The 18,164-nt window shown below is 35.2% G+C and overlaps 1 protein-coding gene across 1 annotated transcript in view; it reads left to right on the top strand.

Annotated features, from left to right (window-relative positions):
- Positions 1-18,164, top strand: part of CCDC186 (coiled-coil domain containing 186) — a 45,194-nt gene that overhangs the window by 24,882 nt on the left and 2,148 nt on the right. The window contains 12 exon segments of the mRNA XM_033130773.1: positions 1,323-1,535; positions 2,462-2,531; positions 2,534-2,580; positions 8,010-8,114; positions 8,616-8,714; positions 8,881-8,967; positions 9,836-9,978; positions 12,704-12,959; positions 13,598-13,787; positions 14,932-15,012; positions 16,554-16,764; positions 17,828-18,047. Coding sequence (XP_032986664.1) covers positions 1,323-1,535; positions 2,462-2,531; positions 2,534-2,580; positions 8,010-8,114; positions 8,616-8,714; positions 8,881-8,967; positions 9,836-9,978; positions 12,704-12,959; positions 13,598-13,787; positions 14,932-15,012; positions 16,554-16,764; positions 17,828-18,047 — 1,722 coding nt within the window.

Below are 18,164 nucleotides of genomic sequence, written 5' to 3' on the forward strand. Positions count from 1 at the left end.
AAATCCTCAGGGATCTCTAACATCCCTATTCCAATGTTTTCCTTAATTTCTCTTGAAAATTAGTAGGTTATTTCAATGGGGAGAAATCCCAATTGGATGATTTTAAAAAGTACTTGTACGTATATGCATTGTATGTTGAGTGTTTACTAAATGTGCTTATCAGCTAAACCAGAACTTGGTGAAACATTTTTTCAGTCACTTTTCATCAGAGCATAGGAACTTTTCCTAGGTTCTCCTGACATTCTACCTTCTTCAATTCAGTTGCAGTATCAGTTGGTGTTTACCACTAGATGCCAGTGAAAATCTCTGACGCTTAAGTTTCCATCTTCTATAAAATAAATGCATGCTCCATTATATTTTCAAACTATGAATTGACTTAAATGAAGCACTATCTGTAGAAGTTTTTATTGTATAAAATTTCAGAATATGGAGTACCAGCTTACACTAATAGGAAATGAGTATATAGATGTCACACTTAATCCAGTTGGGTATTTCTTGTTAGGTGCAAAATACTTTAGAAAGCTTTTCATATACACATAGGAAATAAAATGATCGTTAATTAGCATTTTGTTACTTTTTGTAAGGTAGCTAACATTATATAATAGATTTTAGAAATTGTTAGCCGTACAGTTTCCAGCCATCCTGGCAGGAAACAGAAACTGCTGATTTGAGGAGAATTGAATAAAAGGACTCTTTATGTAGGTATGGGTAAGATTTAGGTTGCCCAACAAGAGAAAATGAAGGCTCCTGGGGCTGCAGGAGGAGCCGTTATCACTCTTTGGACTAAAGGAACAGGAAAGGGCACTGGTGTTGTAACCCAGAGAAGGTAGTTGTATAGAGAGGGCACCTGACAGGAGCAGTGGCTTTTGGCCAACTTGCGGTGACTCTGGAAGAGCCATATCTCACCCTCTGCCTACCTTCCTGATCTCCTGCCTGATGCCTGCTGTTGGTTGGACCCGACTGGAAATACAAGGGCATGGAAACTTGATAGGGTCTCTGATGGTCCTCCTTCTGGAGCACAGGGTGGACAAGAAAGAGTGGGAAAGTGGATCCGAAGGAGTAAATGAAAATAGCAACCATGTCAGCTAAAATCAAAGGAGCAGGAGAGGTCTAAAGTAAATATTAGTGATATTAATTTGTTGATTGTATTGTTTCTCTATAATTAGGAATTCTTCCTTTGCTTTATAAAAATTTCATGACACAGGTCCTGAGAATGTTCAAAAACCAAAAAGTACATTGGTAATATTACAGAAAAGTATTATTTATTTTGATTTATTTTTATTTGAAAAATATTTTTTATTAATGCTAGATTGTTTTCAAAGGCCAACAAGAAATGTGAAGAGGCTCGCCAGGAAAAAGAAGCAATGGTAATGAAATACGTAAGAGGTGAGAAGGAATCTTTAGACCTTCGAAAGGAGAAAGAGATCCTTGAGAGAAAACTTAGAGATGCGAATAAAGAATCTGAGAAAAACACTAACAGAATTAAGCAGCTTTCTCAGGAGAAAGGACGGTTGCACCAGCTGTATGAGACAAAGGTATACCTTATGCTGTTGTACCTTATTTGAAATTTATTCTTTTTGCATTTTCTTATTTAATCAAACAATCATAACTTTAACATGGTTAAACCACTATTAAACATAAAGTTGTTTAGTTTACCTTCTAACAATGTGGATACTTTAGTAATTCCAGTATCGTGTTACTTGTCCACAAAAAAATGTTTGCTGGGAAAAGATGAGAAATTGACACATTATTTATTAGATAATTTTTCTTGATAGATGTTTTTAAAAAACTTTTAAATAAAATCTATATGTTGAAGAAATGAGTTTGTCCCTGAAAGGAAGATTTTATTTTGGCAAGATATATACATAGTATTGTCAAAAATGCATGGTTTAATAAGTATAATTTGACCAGAATCTTAATGTAAACACTTATTCATAATAGAATAGAATTTATGTTTTTCTTGGGGAAAAAACATGTTCTTAGATGCTGTCCAAGGAGATTTAATTACTGAGCTATTCAGAACCCTTTCATTACGAAGCAGCCTCGTGGCATGGTCTTGCTTCCAGTAGATAATTATTTTTTGATGATGAATGTTACTTTTTATTAATTAATTTTTAGTTTAGGAATGTTTTCATTGTTCTCAGGAATTCTGGCAAAACCAGTTTAATTTGTATTTTACCTTAAGGCCAGCTAGTTGAGAAGAATCGTAAAGGTATGCTTGTACATACAAGATATCTAGTTGGTTACAATATGTATGTTAATTATGTCTGTTAGTTGGATTTAGGGTTTTACTGCCCTTTTATGATTTGCACTTTAAATCAGTTTTATGGCACATAGGCCATAATGTGCCGGCTCCAGAATTATAGTGTTATTGCATTAATTATTTTGAGTAGATATAAAAGACACACAAATATTGGTTGATTGTTAAATGAAAAATAATGAACTAGTGATATTATTTTAGGAAGGTGAAACTACTCGACTCATCAGAGAAATAGACAAATTAAAGGAAGATATGAACTCTCACATCATTAAAGTAAATGGGCACAAAACAAATTAAAAGTAGAAATGGATTCACACAAGGTGAGTACTATAATGTAGTGGAAAAATTATTAGAATCAGTTTTAAGAGCAAATTCAGGAATAGTTAATGAGGCATAAAGCTTAACGTAGTGTCTCCTGTAAGATAGATTGGGCCTGAGTATTTGGTGATTGTGAAAAGATACTTCCTTGCATGGTTTACGTATTAAATTGAATAGAATGTTAAATTTTATCATTCATTATTTACAACCCCCAAATTGTCTTTGTTCTTTAAGCATTTTTTGGTGTGCTATATTGTATATTAAACATTGTTAAAAATTTGAGGGGAAGAGGAGAATCTGTAGGTTATCATAATTCAAAGTATACTCTGAACATTTTAAAAAATAACACTGATGCTAAGTCTTATAATCAAGAAATATAAACTCTGATTTAAATATAAATGTAATGTAAAGATTTTAAGAATAAGTTATCTGTTTATTATGAATATAATCCCGTTGGTATTGTGCCTAATGAATATCATTTTATCAAAAAATTAATGTAATGAAATATGATTATAAAGGCTGGTACCTGATGCCATAATTTTAAACACCAAACTGTTACAGGTAATAAAAATCTGAAGATGATAGAATATGAAACAAAAGAACAGCTTCGAAATACGACTTAAATAGAAGAGCAATGTTATGGCTATAACAATTTCTAAGTTTTCAAAAACAGGCTTAATGATATTGTTTAAGACCATAAGCATGGGTTATCTCATTAAATAATTCTAAGTCAGTAGAACTGTTAATAACCTTTGGGTATTTGTGTACAGTATCATCAGAGAAAACTGTAGGGAGAATTGTCTGCGTTACAGTGGTCAAAGATCGGTCAGAGAATGGTGGGTTTTCCTTCAGTTCTGAGCCAGCTACTGATCAGTGCATGTGTGTTGGGAAACTACAGAGGCAGAGAAAGAACTGCCAGAAAAGAGAAGAGGCGACAGTCCCTGGAGCTCACATAGGGCCACGAACCAGTCAAAATTTTCCCTTTAGTTTGGGTTACAGAATGAGAAATTAAAATTCCAAATCCTATAGCATGGTAATGATTTCTAAACTGCCTGAGTTGCTTCAAGATCCGAACATAATCTAATGTGTAATGAGGCATTTTCCTCATCCTCTTCTATAGTGCGAGTGACAGGATCCTAAAACCGATTAGAATACATACTAACTAGAATTAAGGAGTAAAAAACTCTAGGTCTTCTGTGAGCCATATGTGTTCAAGGAGTGGTGACAATGGATGTTTCACGGCAGTTTTGAGGTCAGATGAAACCGGACACTAAGTAGGTTAGACAAATGGCTTACGGCTGACATGATAAGGTTACATGGTGTGGATTGCTAGAAAATCACAAGTATATTGACCTGGTATGAGGAAATTAGAAATGTACCAGTTCTTTTTAAAGGCATTTGTTAACCAGCAAGTGTTTTACTGGGCCTTCATCTATGCACAGCACTGTGTTAAATAATATGTAGGCTATAAAAGCCATAGAAGACACAGTAAGTGCTTCTGAAGAATGTCTAGGATGGGATCATCGTTACCTCTTTTATGTATTTATCAAGTAGACGTGAGAAGGAGTCTCTGAACCAAGGGGGATATAAGATTTAGTCACGATCTGGGCAGTGTAGGCCATCTCTGAAGACACAGACAAGAGCCAGGATCTCACTAAATGTTTCCCAGGCACCCTTTACAATTTCTAGTCCCTTCCCACCACGTCTTCAGTATTAATACTGGAGTCCTGGAAGTTACAGAATTCATTGTGATTATTAGCTTCTGATTAGACCTCCAAGGCATATTACTAGAACTTACGTCTTAGACAGGTAGACTGGATACCCCAATCATCAATTGACTTATTAATAGGGTCAAACAATAGAAACAATATGTTTGTTACCTTCCCTAAGCTCCCTTGGAGGTTAAACTGAGATGTGTTTTTAACACCTGGCTTCTAAAAACAAAATCTTTTTATTTTGTATGTAGGGAGTAAAGAAGGACTTTCCCCTAGCGTACCTCATATACTTATTCACCTACTTGGTTGCTACCTACTTACCTGATCTCAGGATAAGATAATCTCACTGGAGCGTAAATATGACTGGTAAGAGATATGGCAGTAGGTCTTTGTAGACCACGGTTGGACTGTGCTGGGTGCTTGCCAATATTTTTGCTTCAGAGAAAGTTAGAGGAGAGGAGTCTGAGGTGTCAAGACAGCATCTAGACCAGGATGTAGTAGACTGTAATATACTGCAGACCTGATGTGTGACTGGGGTTGGTATATTTTATGATGTATGCCTTCAACAAGATCTGCCACTTAACTCTTCTCCCAGATCATCATTTTGTCAATAATAGCCTCATTCTTACATGGTTTATTTACTATAAGTTTCACTAATTACAATAGAAGGAGGGCTCACTTTTAGTTAGCTGTGCTATTATCTCACTTAGTAAATCCATATTCTATGTTCTGTTTTATAACCTCTATTCTATATAACTATATTCTATTGCATTATTGTGTAACAGAGTCCAGATTTACCCTCTCATCTTAAAAAAAAAAAGAACTAAGTATCTGAAACAAAGGATTTTCTCCTTGGGACAACAGAGGCAGTATAGGACTGAGAGAAGGGAAACAAACAAGATGTAACACCTGGGGAGTGTCCAGGTTGCAGCAAAAGGAGAGGAACCCAGAGCCCCAGCAGTCTCCTTGAATTGAGGGGACGGAGTTAAAGTATGGGGAACAGGGCAGAGTACCAGAGAAGAGAAGATACAGAGATTTGCAGTGCATTCCTCTTAATTCTTAAGCTCACTACTGACCAGTATATGTGTGTGAGAACACTACAGAGATGGAGAAAGAACTAACAGAAAGGACTAGAGGCAACAATTCCTAGAGCAGCTTACCTACAGCTAGGAATTGCTCATGTTACCTAGAGCCAAGAGAAAGCACTCTTAACACATAGGGCATCCAATGGTCGTCAGAAGGGGGTTGCTTTAGCAGTGGGGACTGGTTAGCCTTAGACTAAAGTCTGTCACGAACCCACCTAACAAAGCCTTAAAAGAAAGCCTCAAATCAAATTGTTTCAAATAACTATGTCACAGAACAAAGCCCAAAATATTTGAGTACAGAAATCTCCAGGACCTACCTAAAAGCATAAAATTCACATCTGATACCCGATAAAAAAATTACCAGACATGCAAAGAAGCAGGAAAATAAAGCCTATGAGAAGAAAATAAGAATCAATCAGTAGAATAGAAACAAATCCAGAAATGACATGGATGAATTAGTAGACCAGGATGTTAAAACAAGCTAATAAAATGTACTGCATATATTTGAGAAGACAGATGAAAGCATGAGTGTATTAAGGAGAGACGTGGAAGATACTAAAAAAGGCCAAACTGATACAATATCTGAGACAGAAAATACCACTGGATGGAAATTAACAGAAGATTAGACACTAACAGAAGACAAGATTAATGAACTTGAAAAAACATAGTAATAGAAAACTGTATGCTAGTTACTCCCTGATTAGAACTTTTACTCAGAATTCCAGATTCCTATATTCAAGTGCCCTGCTTGACATCTGACATCTTGGGATGACTCCGTAGGCGCCTCTTAAACTTAGCGTGTCTAAAAACTGAGTGGGTAATGTGCCCCTTCCCTGCACTGTTCCCCATTTCAACTCTCAACAAATGGGCATTCATCCTTTTAGTTGCTCAGGCCAAAAATGTTAGATTTATCCTTGAGTTCTCAGTCACCATATCCCGTCCCTTAGCAAATTCTTGCTCACTTCTTCAAGTCAAGTATCACTTTCTTTCCCTGACTACCCTCTCTAAATTTTGATCACCTTCCCCAAACTCTCTCATGGCTTTATTTTACTCCTTAGCGCTTGTCATTATTTAATATAACATATTTTACTTACGTTTTATTGACTATACATCTCCATTACTAGAATATCAGGTTTGTGAGAGTGGAGATTTTGTCTTTTTTCTTAGACTAACTGCTTCCCCAGAGCATAGAACAGTGCCTGGTACATATTAGGTCCTCAATGAATACTGAATGAATGAATCAGCAAATGAAGCACATAGTTAATACCTCAACCAAAACACATTTAATGTGATTCGCACTTTTTTTTTATTCAATTATTTATTTATGTAATAAATATTTTTTTGGCATATAGGAATCTCTCAGTTGCTATTTTTTTGAGTGAATGAAGTGAGTACTTACAATGTGCCAGACTATGTTTAGTGATGATACAGACGTTGGGGGGAAAAAAACAGATAAAGTTCCCTTCTCTCTGTCCCCTTGTAGAAGTAATATTGTAATATTAAAAATATATATACATATTTGAAAGTCTCCAAGTGTTTTATATTTTGAAAGTGATACTGAATTTTAATACAAGTTAAATTATTATTAAAAGACCAGCAACTGAAAGTACATAACTAAGTAATTGTACGAAATGACAGATAAGAAGCAGTGTGTGAAGGATAGATGCAGTTTAGATGGTTCGAGAGATGAAGGGATAGGCATTCCAAGTGGAGGAACAACAAGAAAAAAGGGAAATGAGTCTTCGGTATTTGGGAAGTCCACCCTAACTAGAGTGGAAAGTTTATATCAGTATTCCTTTATTGATTCAACAAATACTACTTGAACCATTAATATGCGGCAAGTACTGACGTAGGTGCTGCCGAGAAGCTGTATCCTCAACGGGGAAAACAGGTAAGCTACAGTCCAGTGTATCAGTTATGATCTAGGGATGCCTGGATTCTATTGATGGGAAGACGGAATAACAGCATTTACCCCTTTCTGAAGGGAGGCTACTGGGAGGAGATGATTCTCATTTGATAGCCAAAATCATGGGACTGGATGGTACTCTGAAGGAATTTGGAGAAAGATCTGCAGGGCAGGGCTGTATCTTGGAAAATTGCCACAGGAAGTAGAAAGCCAGTCAAGGAGACAGAGAAGGCAACAAAGAAGAGGGACAAAACAGGAGTATACTGTCTTGTAATGGAAACAGAAGGATATTCAGAGTAGGGAGTGGTCAGAATTGGAGCAAAGTCAAGAATAAGAAACAAGAAAAAGAAAGTAATTGATAAGAGAGTAGTCCCTGCAAACCTTCAGAATGGCTGTTGTAGGAGAGTGGTTAGGAACAAAAACCAAATTGCAGTATGAATCTATAAAAAAGCAGTTTTTGGATAGATACCATGGCCACAAACCAAAGAATTATCTTTTTATGTGTGTGTGCAACAAAATGTTTAATATTTGCTCTTCTTGTCTTATCAGGTTAGTAAATTCTAGTGATTTGCTGAAAAACGCTATCAAACTTGACTATTCGATGGCTTTCAGTTCCTTGACCCCTCAGTGGCAGTGCTGAGACAAGAACTTCCCCCTCTCGTCACTGTTCTTACCGTTCATCACATTGTTGTGCCCAGCTTGTCACTGTCTTTTTGTCAATGCAGGAAACCAAAGATAAACTCAAAGACACAACAACAAAGTTAACCCAAGCAAAGGAAGAAGCAGACCAGATACGAAAAAATTGTCAAGAGATGATAAAAACGTATCAGGTATACTTTTCAAAGAGATTAGTAACAAATTATGCCAAATATCAAGTACTCCTGTTTCTTAACTTTTTATATCTGTAATATTTGAAGTGTGGAATGTATTTGGTAGGGCAGTTAAATAAAATACGGGTTATTTCCTATGTTACAGTACTTGGAAATCTGAGACTGAAACCCAGGACTGTTAGCTTCCCATAGTACTCTACTATGTTAAGTAGAGATCTTATTAGAGAAGTTTTTAACCAAATAAAAACACTAGAAAATGTCAGAAGAATGAAGAGTACAAGGCAATGTATGGCTTAAAAATAAAACCACTCTGTTATGTTACATATCTTAAGTATGCTATTCTTGTTCATGCAAAATTGACATATTTTAAATCTTCCAATGTAGTCATCATTTTTAGATGCATAAGCTATGTATTTCTCACTTAACTGCCAAAGCCATCTTCACTTTTCAAGATTCAAAACTAAAAATGAAGTCATACTTTTTTCATTTCCTTTCCATTAGGAGTCAGAAGAAATTAAATCAAATGAGCTTGATGCCAAGCTCAGAGTCACAAAAGGAGAACTTGAAAAACAAATGCAAGAAAAATCTGACCAGCTAGAGGTGAGTGGTTTTGTTATTTGTCTATCCTACATTGTGTCAGACAGAAGGGGAGAAATAACACGTACTTACTGTCATTTACTTTTAAGGCCTTTTGGGAGGAGTAGGCAATTTATTTTAGATAAGTTTAGTACATAATGACTTTGGTTTCTTTTCAACTTTTTAAAAGATGCATCATGCCAAAATAAAGGAACTAGAAGATCTGAAGAGGACATTTAAGGAGGGCATGGATGAGCTACGGACACTGAGAACAAAGGTAATTAAATCTTTAGTCATAACTCAAGAGGAAGGGTAAATATTTTTAATTTTGGACTCATTCTGATTTTTTAAATGTTGGGGAAAAGATATTTATTTAGAAATTTTCCAAAATAAAAGAACTCATAGGAGTAGAATATCAATTCCCTAGCAGTAAAATTGACTCTTGTTGAAATGAAAATGTCTTCCACTTCAGTCCCTTTGAAGTGTTTGCCAAACATTTCTGTTTTATACCACATTTGCTGTATCTATACTTTGTCCTTGGGCCTCTGATCCATAGGCCGTCTTAATCAGCAAATGAAGTGGAAGGATAGTTGGGTTTTAGAATTGTGTCAGAAAATAGAAAGACTCTATATTCCTTCTGGGTATATTTAATAGTCATGTATTCAGTTTTAATTTCTAACGAGCTATTAAATTATTTCCAGTCTTTATTGTAAGAATAGTATTCCTTTTAATATGACTGTGAAACATTGTATATCATTGATTCTACATTCATTGATGTAGAAATAGGCTTTTAAGTAACTACCTTGAGTTTTCAATCACTTAATAATTTTCAAAGTGTTTTCCATGGACCCTTCTGTATGTTCTCCATGCCATTCTTTGAAGTAGGTAGGGAAGGTGTATTGTCTTTTCAGATGAGGAAATGGAGATTCAGCAAAAATAAAATGACATACTAAAACTCCCGTGACTAAATGAGGAGAAATCTGAGACTGAAACCCAGGACTGTTAGCTTCCCATTATGTTTTCTTCACATTAATTAATGGTTCAGAATTCAGCCTAGATTCTTAATGTATAACCACTGTCTGACATGCTTAATAAGGAACAAGAAAATACTGTTGGCAGTTTACTTGCTTGTGTTTATGTGATAGGTGAAATGTCTAGAAGATGAACGATTAAGAACAGAAGATGAATTATCAAAGTATAAGGAAATTATTAATCGCCAAAAAGCTGAAATTCAGAATTTATTGGACAAAGTGAAAATTGCAGATCAGATGCAGGAGCAGCATCAAAGGTAGAAAACGAGCAACTTTTGTTCGTGCTAATTAACAGGCTTTTTAATTCTATCGCAGGTTTCTATTTTTAAATGCAATTATTGCACTCAATAAGAATAATTTTACCAGCTAAAAATGTTTAAATTCCTGTCTTCATTTGAACTTTTTTGGATTATCTTTCAAGTTCCCGTCATGGCTTCTAAAAATCAAAGTTTATATTCCCTAAACATTGGCAGTAGCAATTTATGAGACAGAGTGGATGTTAGTTTCTTTATCCATTCCTTAGCTTTCAAATTCTGTTACTTAAGCAGGGTACTTTTTCTTCTAAAAGATAGATATGTATTTATGTCTTTGCATGTATGTTGCTTAAGGTCAGGAGCTGAAATTATTCCTTGGCTTTTTATAAAACCATTTAGTTAAACTCTCCTCGTGACGTTACCTGGCAGGGTGTGGATTCAGGTTGAATCCAAATACTTTTCATACCACACTGATACCCAAGCTGCTGAGTGTTGCTAAAGAAATCCTCACCGTTATCCAGAGTGATGCTGCTGCAAACTCATAGTTAGCCCCCTCAAATGGGAATATTAGTACCTCTAAACCTACCATATGTCCTTAGCCAGAGCCTTCTTCCCCCGTCGTCTTAGCATCTATTCCAGACCTTACTGCTTTCTTCACATTTCTAGTCTTTGTTCTCACCTTACTGTTTACTCTTGGCAGGCGATTACCTCCTCACGAAAAAAATGGGAGCTATCAGTTGACAGGTCTCGTAACCTCTTGGTCTCAGTCCTATGAACTTGCCTGCGTCTGCAACCATTCTTCTTTATTTTCCTTCTATTCTAGAAGAAATGTTCCTGTTTCTCTCTGAATCAAATTGTTCTCTACTTGAGTTATGGATCCCATGCTCTCCTGCCTTCTCAGGGTCTTTATTGATTATTCCTTCTTTATCCGTATCTCTCAGTTCTATCTATCTACTGACTTTTTTTCTTTCTACGTTTAAAGATTATTATGTTTTAAAAACATCAAAACTCCTGTGACCTTCTCCTACCTTTTCTCCTTTCCTTCACAACCAAACATCTGTATAGAATCATCTGTACTCATCCTTTATTCCTTCACTTCTCTGCTCTTCCGTTCCTCTCCACTTCATTCTGGCTTCTACCTCAACGTTCCATTAAAAACTGCTAATGCCTCCTGAAATCAAGTACAGCTACTTCCTCAGACTAAGCCTTGCTTGAATTTTCCGTATTAGTATCACTAAGCCCATCACCTTCATTGACATGCCTTTGGCTTCATTTCGTCGTGCTCTCCTGGTGTTCCTCCCCACGTGCTGGCCACTCCTGTCTCAGTCGCCTTGGCAGCCTTCCCATTCTGTCCTAAACTCTCTTTTGTTCTTACTTTATTATAACCCTGGGTGATCCTAACTGTTCTTACAGCTTGCTGCAGGACCTCCACATCATTAGCTCAGCCTTTTTTGCTGAGCTCCACACACACAAGTATCAAAGCCACCTCGAACTTTAATGTGTCCAAAACTGACTCATCCATCCCACCCATAAATCCACATGTGCTCTTCTTGTGTTCCTGAGATGAGTGGTGAGTGTAGCATCCCCCTGGTCTTCCAACACAGGAATCTGGCTGTCACCTGTGCCCTTTTCTCCTTCCCCTACTGATCTAACAAGTCACAAAGTACTATTTATGCTAACAATTCTTTGATGTCTCCCAAGTCCATTTACTTTTTATATTCCCACTGCTGCTACCATGATCCAGGCTCTCTGGAAAACTGCCACAGCTTCTAAACGGTTTTGTTTTTTTTATCTTTCTTCCCTTTTAATCCATTTCCTACAGTGTGGTTAGCATAATCTTTTTTGAAAGGAAATCTGAAAACCTTTCAATGATTTTCCATTGCCTCAAGAATTGTCTAGTAAGTTCAGATGCCTTACCGTGGTGTGGCAGGTCATTAGTGTGCCTTCTCCTTTTCGCTCTTGTGTTCTAGCAATACTTGGTTAACAAATGTTGATTGATTGTCTCCTATGTGCCACGCCCTGTATTACGTGCAAGGGATATAGTGCAGCCCTTATCTTCATCAATATTGCGCATTTGTTTGTTAGGACCAACAAGAGTTATTCTCTTGTTCCCTTCCCAGCTTTAGCACATATTATATCCTCTACCTGGAACGTATTTTGTTCTCTGACTTAGTCCTACTTTACCTTTGGGTTAGGAATTAGCAAACTATGGCCTATAAGCCAAATCCAGCCCACTGCCTGCCTCTTTTGGTAAATAAAAACTTTCTGAAACTCAGCCACACGCATTCCTTTATGTATTGTCTACGGCTACTTGCACACAACAATGGCAGAGCTGACCAGTTGCAACAAAGGCCATATGCCCCAAAAGGCCTAAATTGTTTACTATCTGGGCCTTTTACAGGAAAAGTTTGCTAACCCTTACTTTAAGTATTAGTTCAAGCATCACTTACACTGGGTTAGGTGACCTGCTCTGCACTGTCATCATCAAAAATGTTTTATCACACATATAATGTGCCTACTTGACTGAAAGCTCTGAAGCAGGCTGTATCCATCTTGCTCACTTACATTCCTAGCTCTTAGTTCCTAGCATATATTAGTCATAAATGTTTAGATGAATGAATAAAAGTACCTTTATAAAGCATTTCATTCAATGAAAATTCCCAAACCATTAATTGAATGTCTTTTAGTGGTTTAATTTTTTTTCTTCAATATAAACTTTGTTTTTTAGAGGTAAACAAGAAATTGAAAATTTGAAGGAAGAAGTGGAAAATCTTAATTGTTTGATTAATGACCTACAAAAAGACATCGAAGGCAGTAGGAAAAGAGAATCTGAGCTACTGCTGTTCACAGAAAAGCTCACTAGTAAGAATGCACAACTTCAGTCTGAATCCAATTCTTTACAGTCACAGTGTGATAAACTTTCCTGTAGTGAAAGTCAATTACAAAGCCAATGTGAACAAATGAAACAGACAAATACTAATTTGGTAAGTATAAATAAATGTAAATTTAACATTTAAAGCAACGAAGCAAGAAGCTCAGATTAAATTTCCCTAAAAAGCATAAATCTAGTGGTAGTTGATCTAAGCTCTTTTTTATTGGCACTGGCTCTTGTCATTTCAAATGCTGTGAGAAGTGTCAGTTTTTCCTTTCAACTTATGTAATTTATAATAAAATTTTTCCCTAAAATGGTTATGAAGAAATAGTTCATGTTTGAAAATAAGAAAACCAGGCTTTTTGTCATTCCTAACTGGAATTATATATATGTATATGTGTATATATATATATATATTTTTTAAAGTACTTTAAATGTTTATATTTTTTTGTAGTTAAAAAAATGGTTTAATATTTCCAACTTATGAGAGTGCCTTCAACTTATAAAAATACGGAGATCTATATCACATGTTGCTTTGCATGTATAGATGGCAAACATATTAACGTATCCCGTTGCATTGCTATATGAAGAATTTGAGGAGCTCAGGAAACAAAGCCTAGTAAAGAGTGATGATAGAAGAATCTACTATCAAGGATTCTTGATGTTTTTAATGCTTTAAAAAGTGAGAAATAATGGAAACATACAGTCACCTATTAAAATCGGTGTTTTTTTGTTTTATTTAATATTCAGGAAAATCGATTGTTAAAAGAGGAAGAACTGCGAAAAGAGGAAGTTGAAGCTCTGCAAGCAGAACTTACTTGTAAACAAACAGAAGTTATAGCATTGAATACCCAGGTCGAAGAATTAAAAGATGAATTAGTAACTCAAAGACGTAAGCTCGCCTCTAGTGTCAAAGATCTTACCAAACAACTTCAGCAAGGTATGAAATTCTTCCACACTTAGACCTTGAATGCTTTTTGTTCCTTTTGATCGTTAGAATTTATAGAAAAAATATATTTTACCCCAGCTTCTACCACATTGATTGGAGCCGTATATTCCTTTTAATGTATTAATATTCATAAACCAAATTGCTAAACTTCTTACAGTTACATGAGTTGTCTGTAGCATTTATTCACAGAACCACAAAATGTGAGAATTGGAAAAGTATCTTAGGGCAGTAGTGTTTAAACTTCTTTGATCACATACTTCTATTAGTAAAAAGTATGTAAGCATTTGTTCTCCGATTTTATTTTTATTTATAAATTTTAAACATGTATTAGTGTATATTTTATGTATAAAATATTCTTAGAGAACATAAGAAAAATAGAAATTTTAAAAGATCAGATTAAATAGAAATAGAAGTTCTAATATTTTCTCCCTACCCATGTCTAAGAATTGTTTTGTGTAGCACAATATCTACACTCCAACTTGTATACATCTAACTTAGAGATCATTGAGACCTAACCCTTCATATTATAGGAAACTGAGACCCAGAAAGGTTATAAATTAACCAAACGATGATTAACAGCCAGAATTGAAACCCAGATATCTTAAATTTAAAAATTCATACAATTATTGAGAGTCTGTGCTACATGCTTGGATACAAAGATGAATAGATATGTATTCTGACTTCTTATTCTCTACTATTCCCCTCTGCTTTATTTGTGTCAGAATAGGATGAAATATAGTAATAAAAGAGACTTAGCCTTTACTTAATATATACAGGTATTTGCCATAAGAATTCAATTTGTTGTTATAGATATAATTGAAGGGAAATTGGGAGGAAATTCCTGGTGCTTTTCTACAACTTTCAGGACTCCAAAAATTATCCTCAGTGTACCTAAGTGATACCAGTATCAGTTGTTATCATACTATTGTTTCTATTATTTTGTATTTGGCCTGTACTTTTCTAGATGTCATTTTATATGAATGACAGCTGTAGCCCTCCTGCCTAAATTATGTATTCAAGCAATTTCTGTTGCTGTTTCTTCCATTTTGGCCTAAGTGATTTTAGCAATTAAAATCAGAGATAGTGGGGGCAAATGGTCATGATATTGGCACAAGGAATCGTTTCTTTCTTACAGCACGAAGAAAATTAGATCAAGTGGAGAATGGAAACTATGATAAAGAAGTCAGCAGCATGGGAAGTCGTTCTAGTTCATCAGGTAAAAAATAATGGTTTTAGTTGTTATTTAGTGATTGATTATAAAAAATCGCATTTTTGTTTTGAAAGGTACTGATACGCTTTTCTTTCATTTTTAATTTTAAAGGTGGTAGCTGTAAATAATGTAAAAAATGTTTCCATTTAAATGTTTTTAGTTCTAATCATTGCCCAGACTTTCAGGTTTGTCATGTGATTCTACATCATCTATTTCCCTTACCTCTTTTCTTTTACCTTCTTCTCCTTTATTCTGTGCAACAATTTCCTCTTTGGTTTTTAAATTCAGATTTGTACCCCTCCATACATAAAGATTTGCTGTAGTGGTCCTTCTTTCTTTTACTTTTATATTACTTTTAACATCTGAGAACTAAGTATATATCATATTTTTATGTATCTACACATATGTGTTTTTTAATCTATTAGCTTTTCTCATGGTAAATATGGCTATGATCTAAAGCAGAAATGAAGAGTTTATACAATTATGATTGATAACATTATGAAAATGATAATTAACAAAATATCAGTGTATTCATTTTGGGGATGCCAGGAACCATGCTAAATGCTTTAAACATATCATTGACTTTGCAGAAGTTATGTGAAGTATTATAATTCCCATTATACAGATACGGAAACTAAGATACAGAGTGTTTCCCTGACTTGCCCAAGATCCATAGCGACCGAACTCTCAGATTCTAGAGTCCTTGCATGCCACTACACTACACTGCCTCCTGGGAGTTGCATATTAGGGGATAAAATTTCATCAACTATTACAATAGTGGGAGAGTTGTGTAGTAAAAAAAAACATGGGTCTGAAATTTCACAAAGGTATTTAAATCCTAGCTCTGCCATTTATTAGTGTGTGACCTTAGATAAGATATATTACTTGTCTTAAATCTACAACATAGGGTGAAAAAAACCCCTATCTTTGTACAGTAAAGAGGATCAAAAATTATTTTCAATTGATGTTGATAAAAATAATAGGTAACATTTACTTAGTGCTTACTATATGCTTTGTTCTAAACACTTCACACATATTAACTCATTTAAATGAGGGTAATAATCCTGTGAAGTAAATAATGTTATTGTTCCCATTTTAAGATGAAGTGACCAAGGCACAGAGAGTGAAATAACTTGTCCAAAGTCACACAGCTAGAAACTGGAGGAGTGAGGTTTGAACTGAGGGAGACTGGCTTCTGAGAGACTGGCCACTGTTTATATTCTGTCTTCTCTATCTGTCTCTTTCTCTCGGTTTAATTTTGGTGTTACTTCAGACTTGTTATTTCTGACTTTTTCTTGAGTTTATTTCTCTGTTGCCACTTCCTCATCCTGTTTCTGAGAGACATAGTGGAACTTTTTATATGTCTGTCTTCAGTGTATTCAGAAATAAGAACTCAGGCCAGGTATAATTTGTTCTGTGCCCAACTCTGTTAGCGTGACTATTGGAAAATATTAATATTACTGGAAGAAATGCTAAGAGATTAGATATAACTCTAGACCAAGTACAATATCTAATTTTTGTTTTGTTTTGTTTTGTTTTGTCTTTAGGGTCCATTAATGCTCGAAGCAGTGTAGAAGATCGATCTCCGGAAAACACTGGGTCATCAGGAGCTGTGGATAACTTTCCAGAAGTAGACAAGGCCATGTTGATTGAGAGGATAGTAAGGCTGCAAAAAGCACATGCCCGGAAAAATGAAAAGATAGAATTTATGGAGGATCACATCAAACAATTGGTGGAAGAAATTAGGAAAAAAACTAAGTATGTCTTATTATAGTAATGTAATCTGCGTTCTAAGTGCCATTTTTCAGATGGTAAAGTTACTGTTTTCAAAGTAATCATCTCAAGGGTCTTATCTTTCAAAAAATAATTCTTAATTATAGTTGTTTAGTTCCCCATCTTTCACTGATCACTTATTATGTTCTAGGTTTAGGAATACAGAGATGAAAGAAAATACAGCTCTTTCCTTTAAGGTGATACAGAGTTCAGCAGACATTAATTTTTTTAAGATACTAAAGTAACTTTGGACTTAAAAAAAGCTTTTTATTTTCATGACTGTGGTTCTAAGAGATATATATATGGGGTTGTGGATTATCCTCCTGTATGGTAGAACATAGTAGGATAATATATTGGGCACCTACCAAGTACAAGGCTCTGTGCCTGTAACTTAGCAATATCTCATTGATTTCTTGCATCTACTCAGGGAGAGAATGAGTTCTCTAATTTGGCAGATAAGTTAGCGGGAGTCAGGTCAAATTACCAAATGTTCCAGAATCTCAAGTCATCCTGTAGGTCACAGACCAAGAGCTGGAAATGCCAACCCAGCTCTGGCAGTCCAGAGCCTGTGCTGGGTCAAATTCCTCTCACAAATACCATATTCATTTAAGAGGTTTTTTCAATATTGTGGTCTTGACCCATGACGTTTTAATTTTTATTTTGAAATAATTTTAGACTTAGGGAAAAGTTGATCCATGACTTTTGAAAGAAAAAGAAGAAAACACAGCTCTAAGTTTAATAACAGGAAAATTGAAAATATTAACTGAAATTGGAGCAATAAAGAAATTCCTCAAATATTTTTATTAAAGTAATAAGGAAAGGAATAGAAAAGCAGTGTTTATATATCTTTAATGTAAATACCATGCTCGAACAAAAAGGATCATTTAAGAAATCATTTGAATAAGGAGAATTCCTTTATTTTCTAATACAGTTCTGTTATTAACTTGCTAGGTATCTATGCTGATCATCTTTATGCTATGATTAGTTGCCTTTGCAGATTCCATTTTTAATTCTGCAGGGACATAACTGATAGTGTTTTATTTTGCAGAATAATTCAGAGTTACATTTTACGGGAAGAATCAGGCACACTTTCTTCGGAGGCATCTGATTTTAACAAAGTCCATTTAAGTAGACGGGGTGGCATCATGGCATCTTTATACACATCCCATCCAGCTGATAGTGGACTAACATTGGAACTCTCTCTGGAGATCAACCGAAAATTACAGGCTGTTTTGGAGGATACGTTACTAAAAAATATTACTTTGAAGGTATCTATATTTCTCATTCACTTAACCAACCAGTAAACATGGCAAAGCGGTGCATCTTTCATAGCTTCATCTAGTACACAGCTGGATTGTTTCTGTAATGCATGATAACCGTTTTAC

This window comes from Rhinolophus ferrumequinum, chromosome 16 (assembly GCF_004115265.2).
Source record: "Rhinolophus ferrumequinum isolate MPI-CBG mRhiFer1 chromosome 16, mRhiFer1_v1.p, whole genome shotgun sequence".
In the NCBI taxonomy this organism is placed as follows: domain Eukaryota; kingdom Metazoa; phylum Chordata; class Mammalia; order Chiroptera; family Rhinolophidae; genus Rhinolophus; species Rhinolophus ferrumequinum.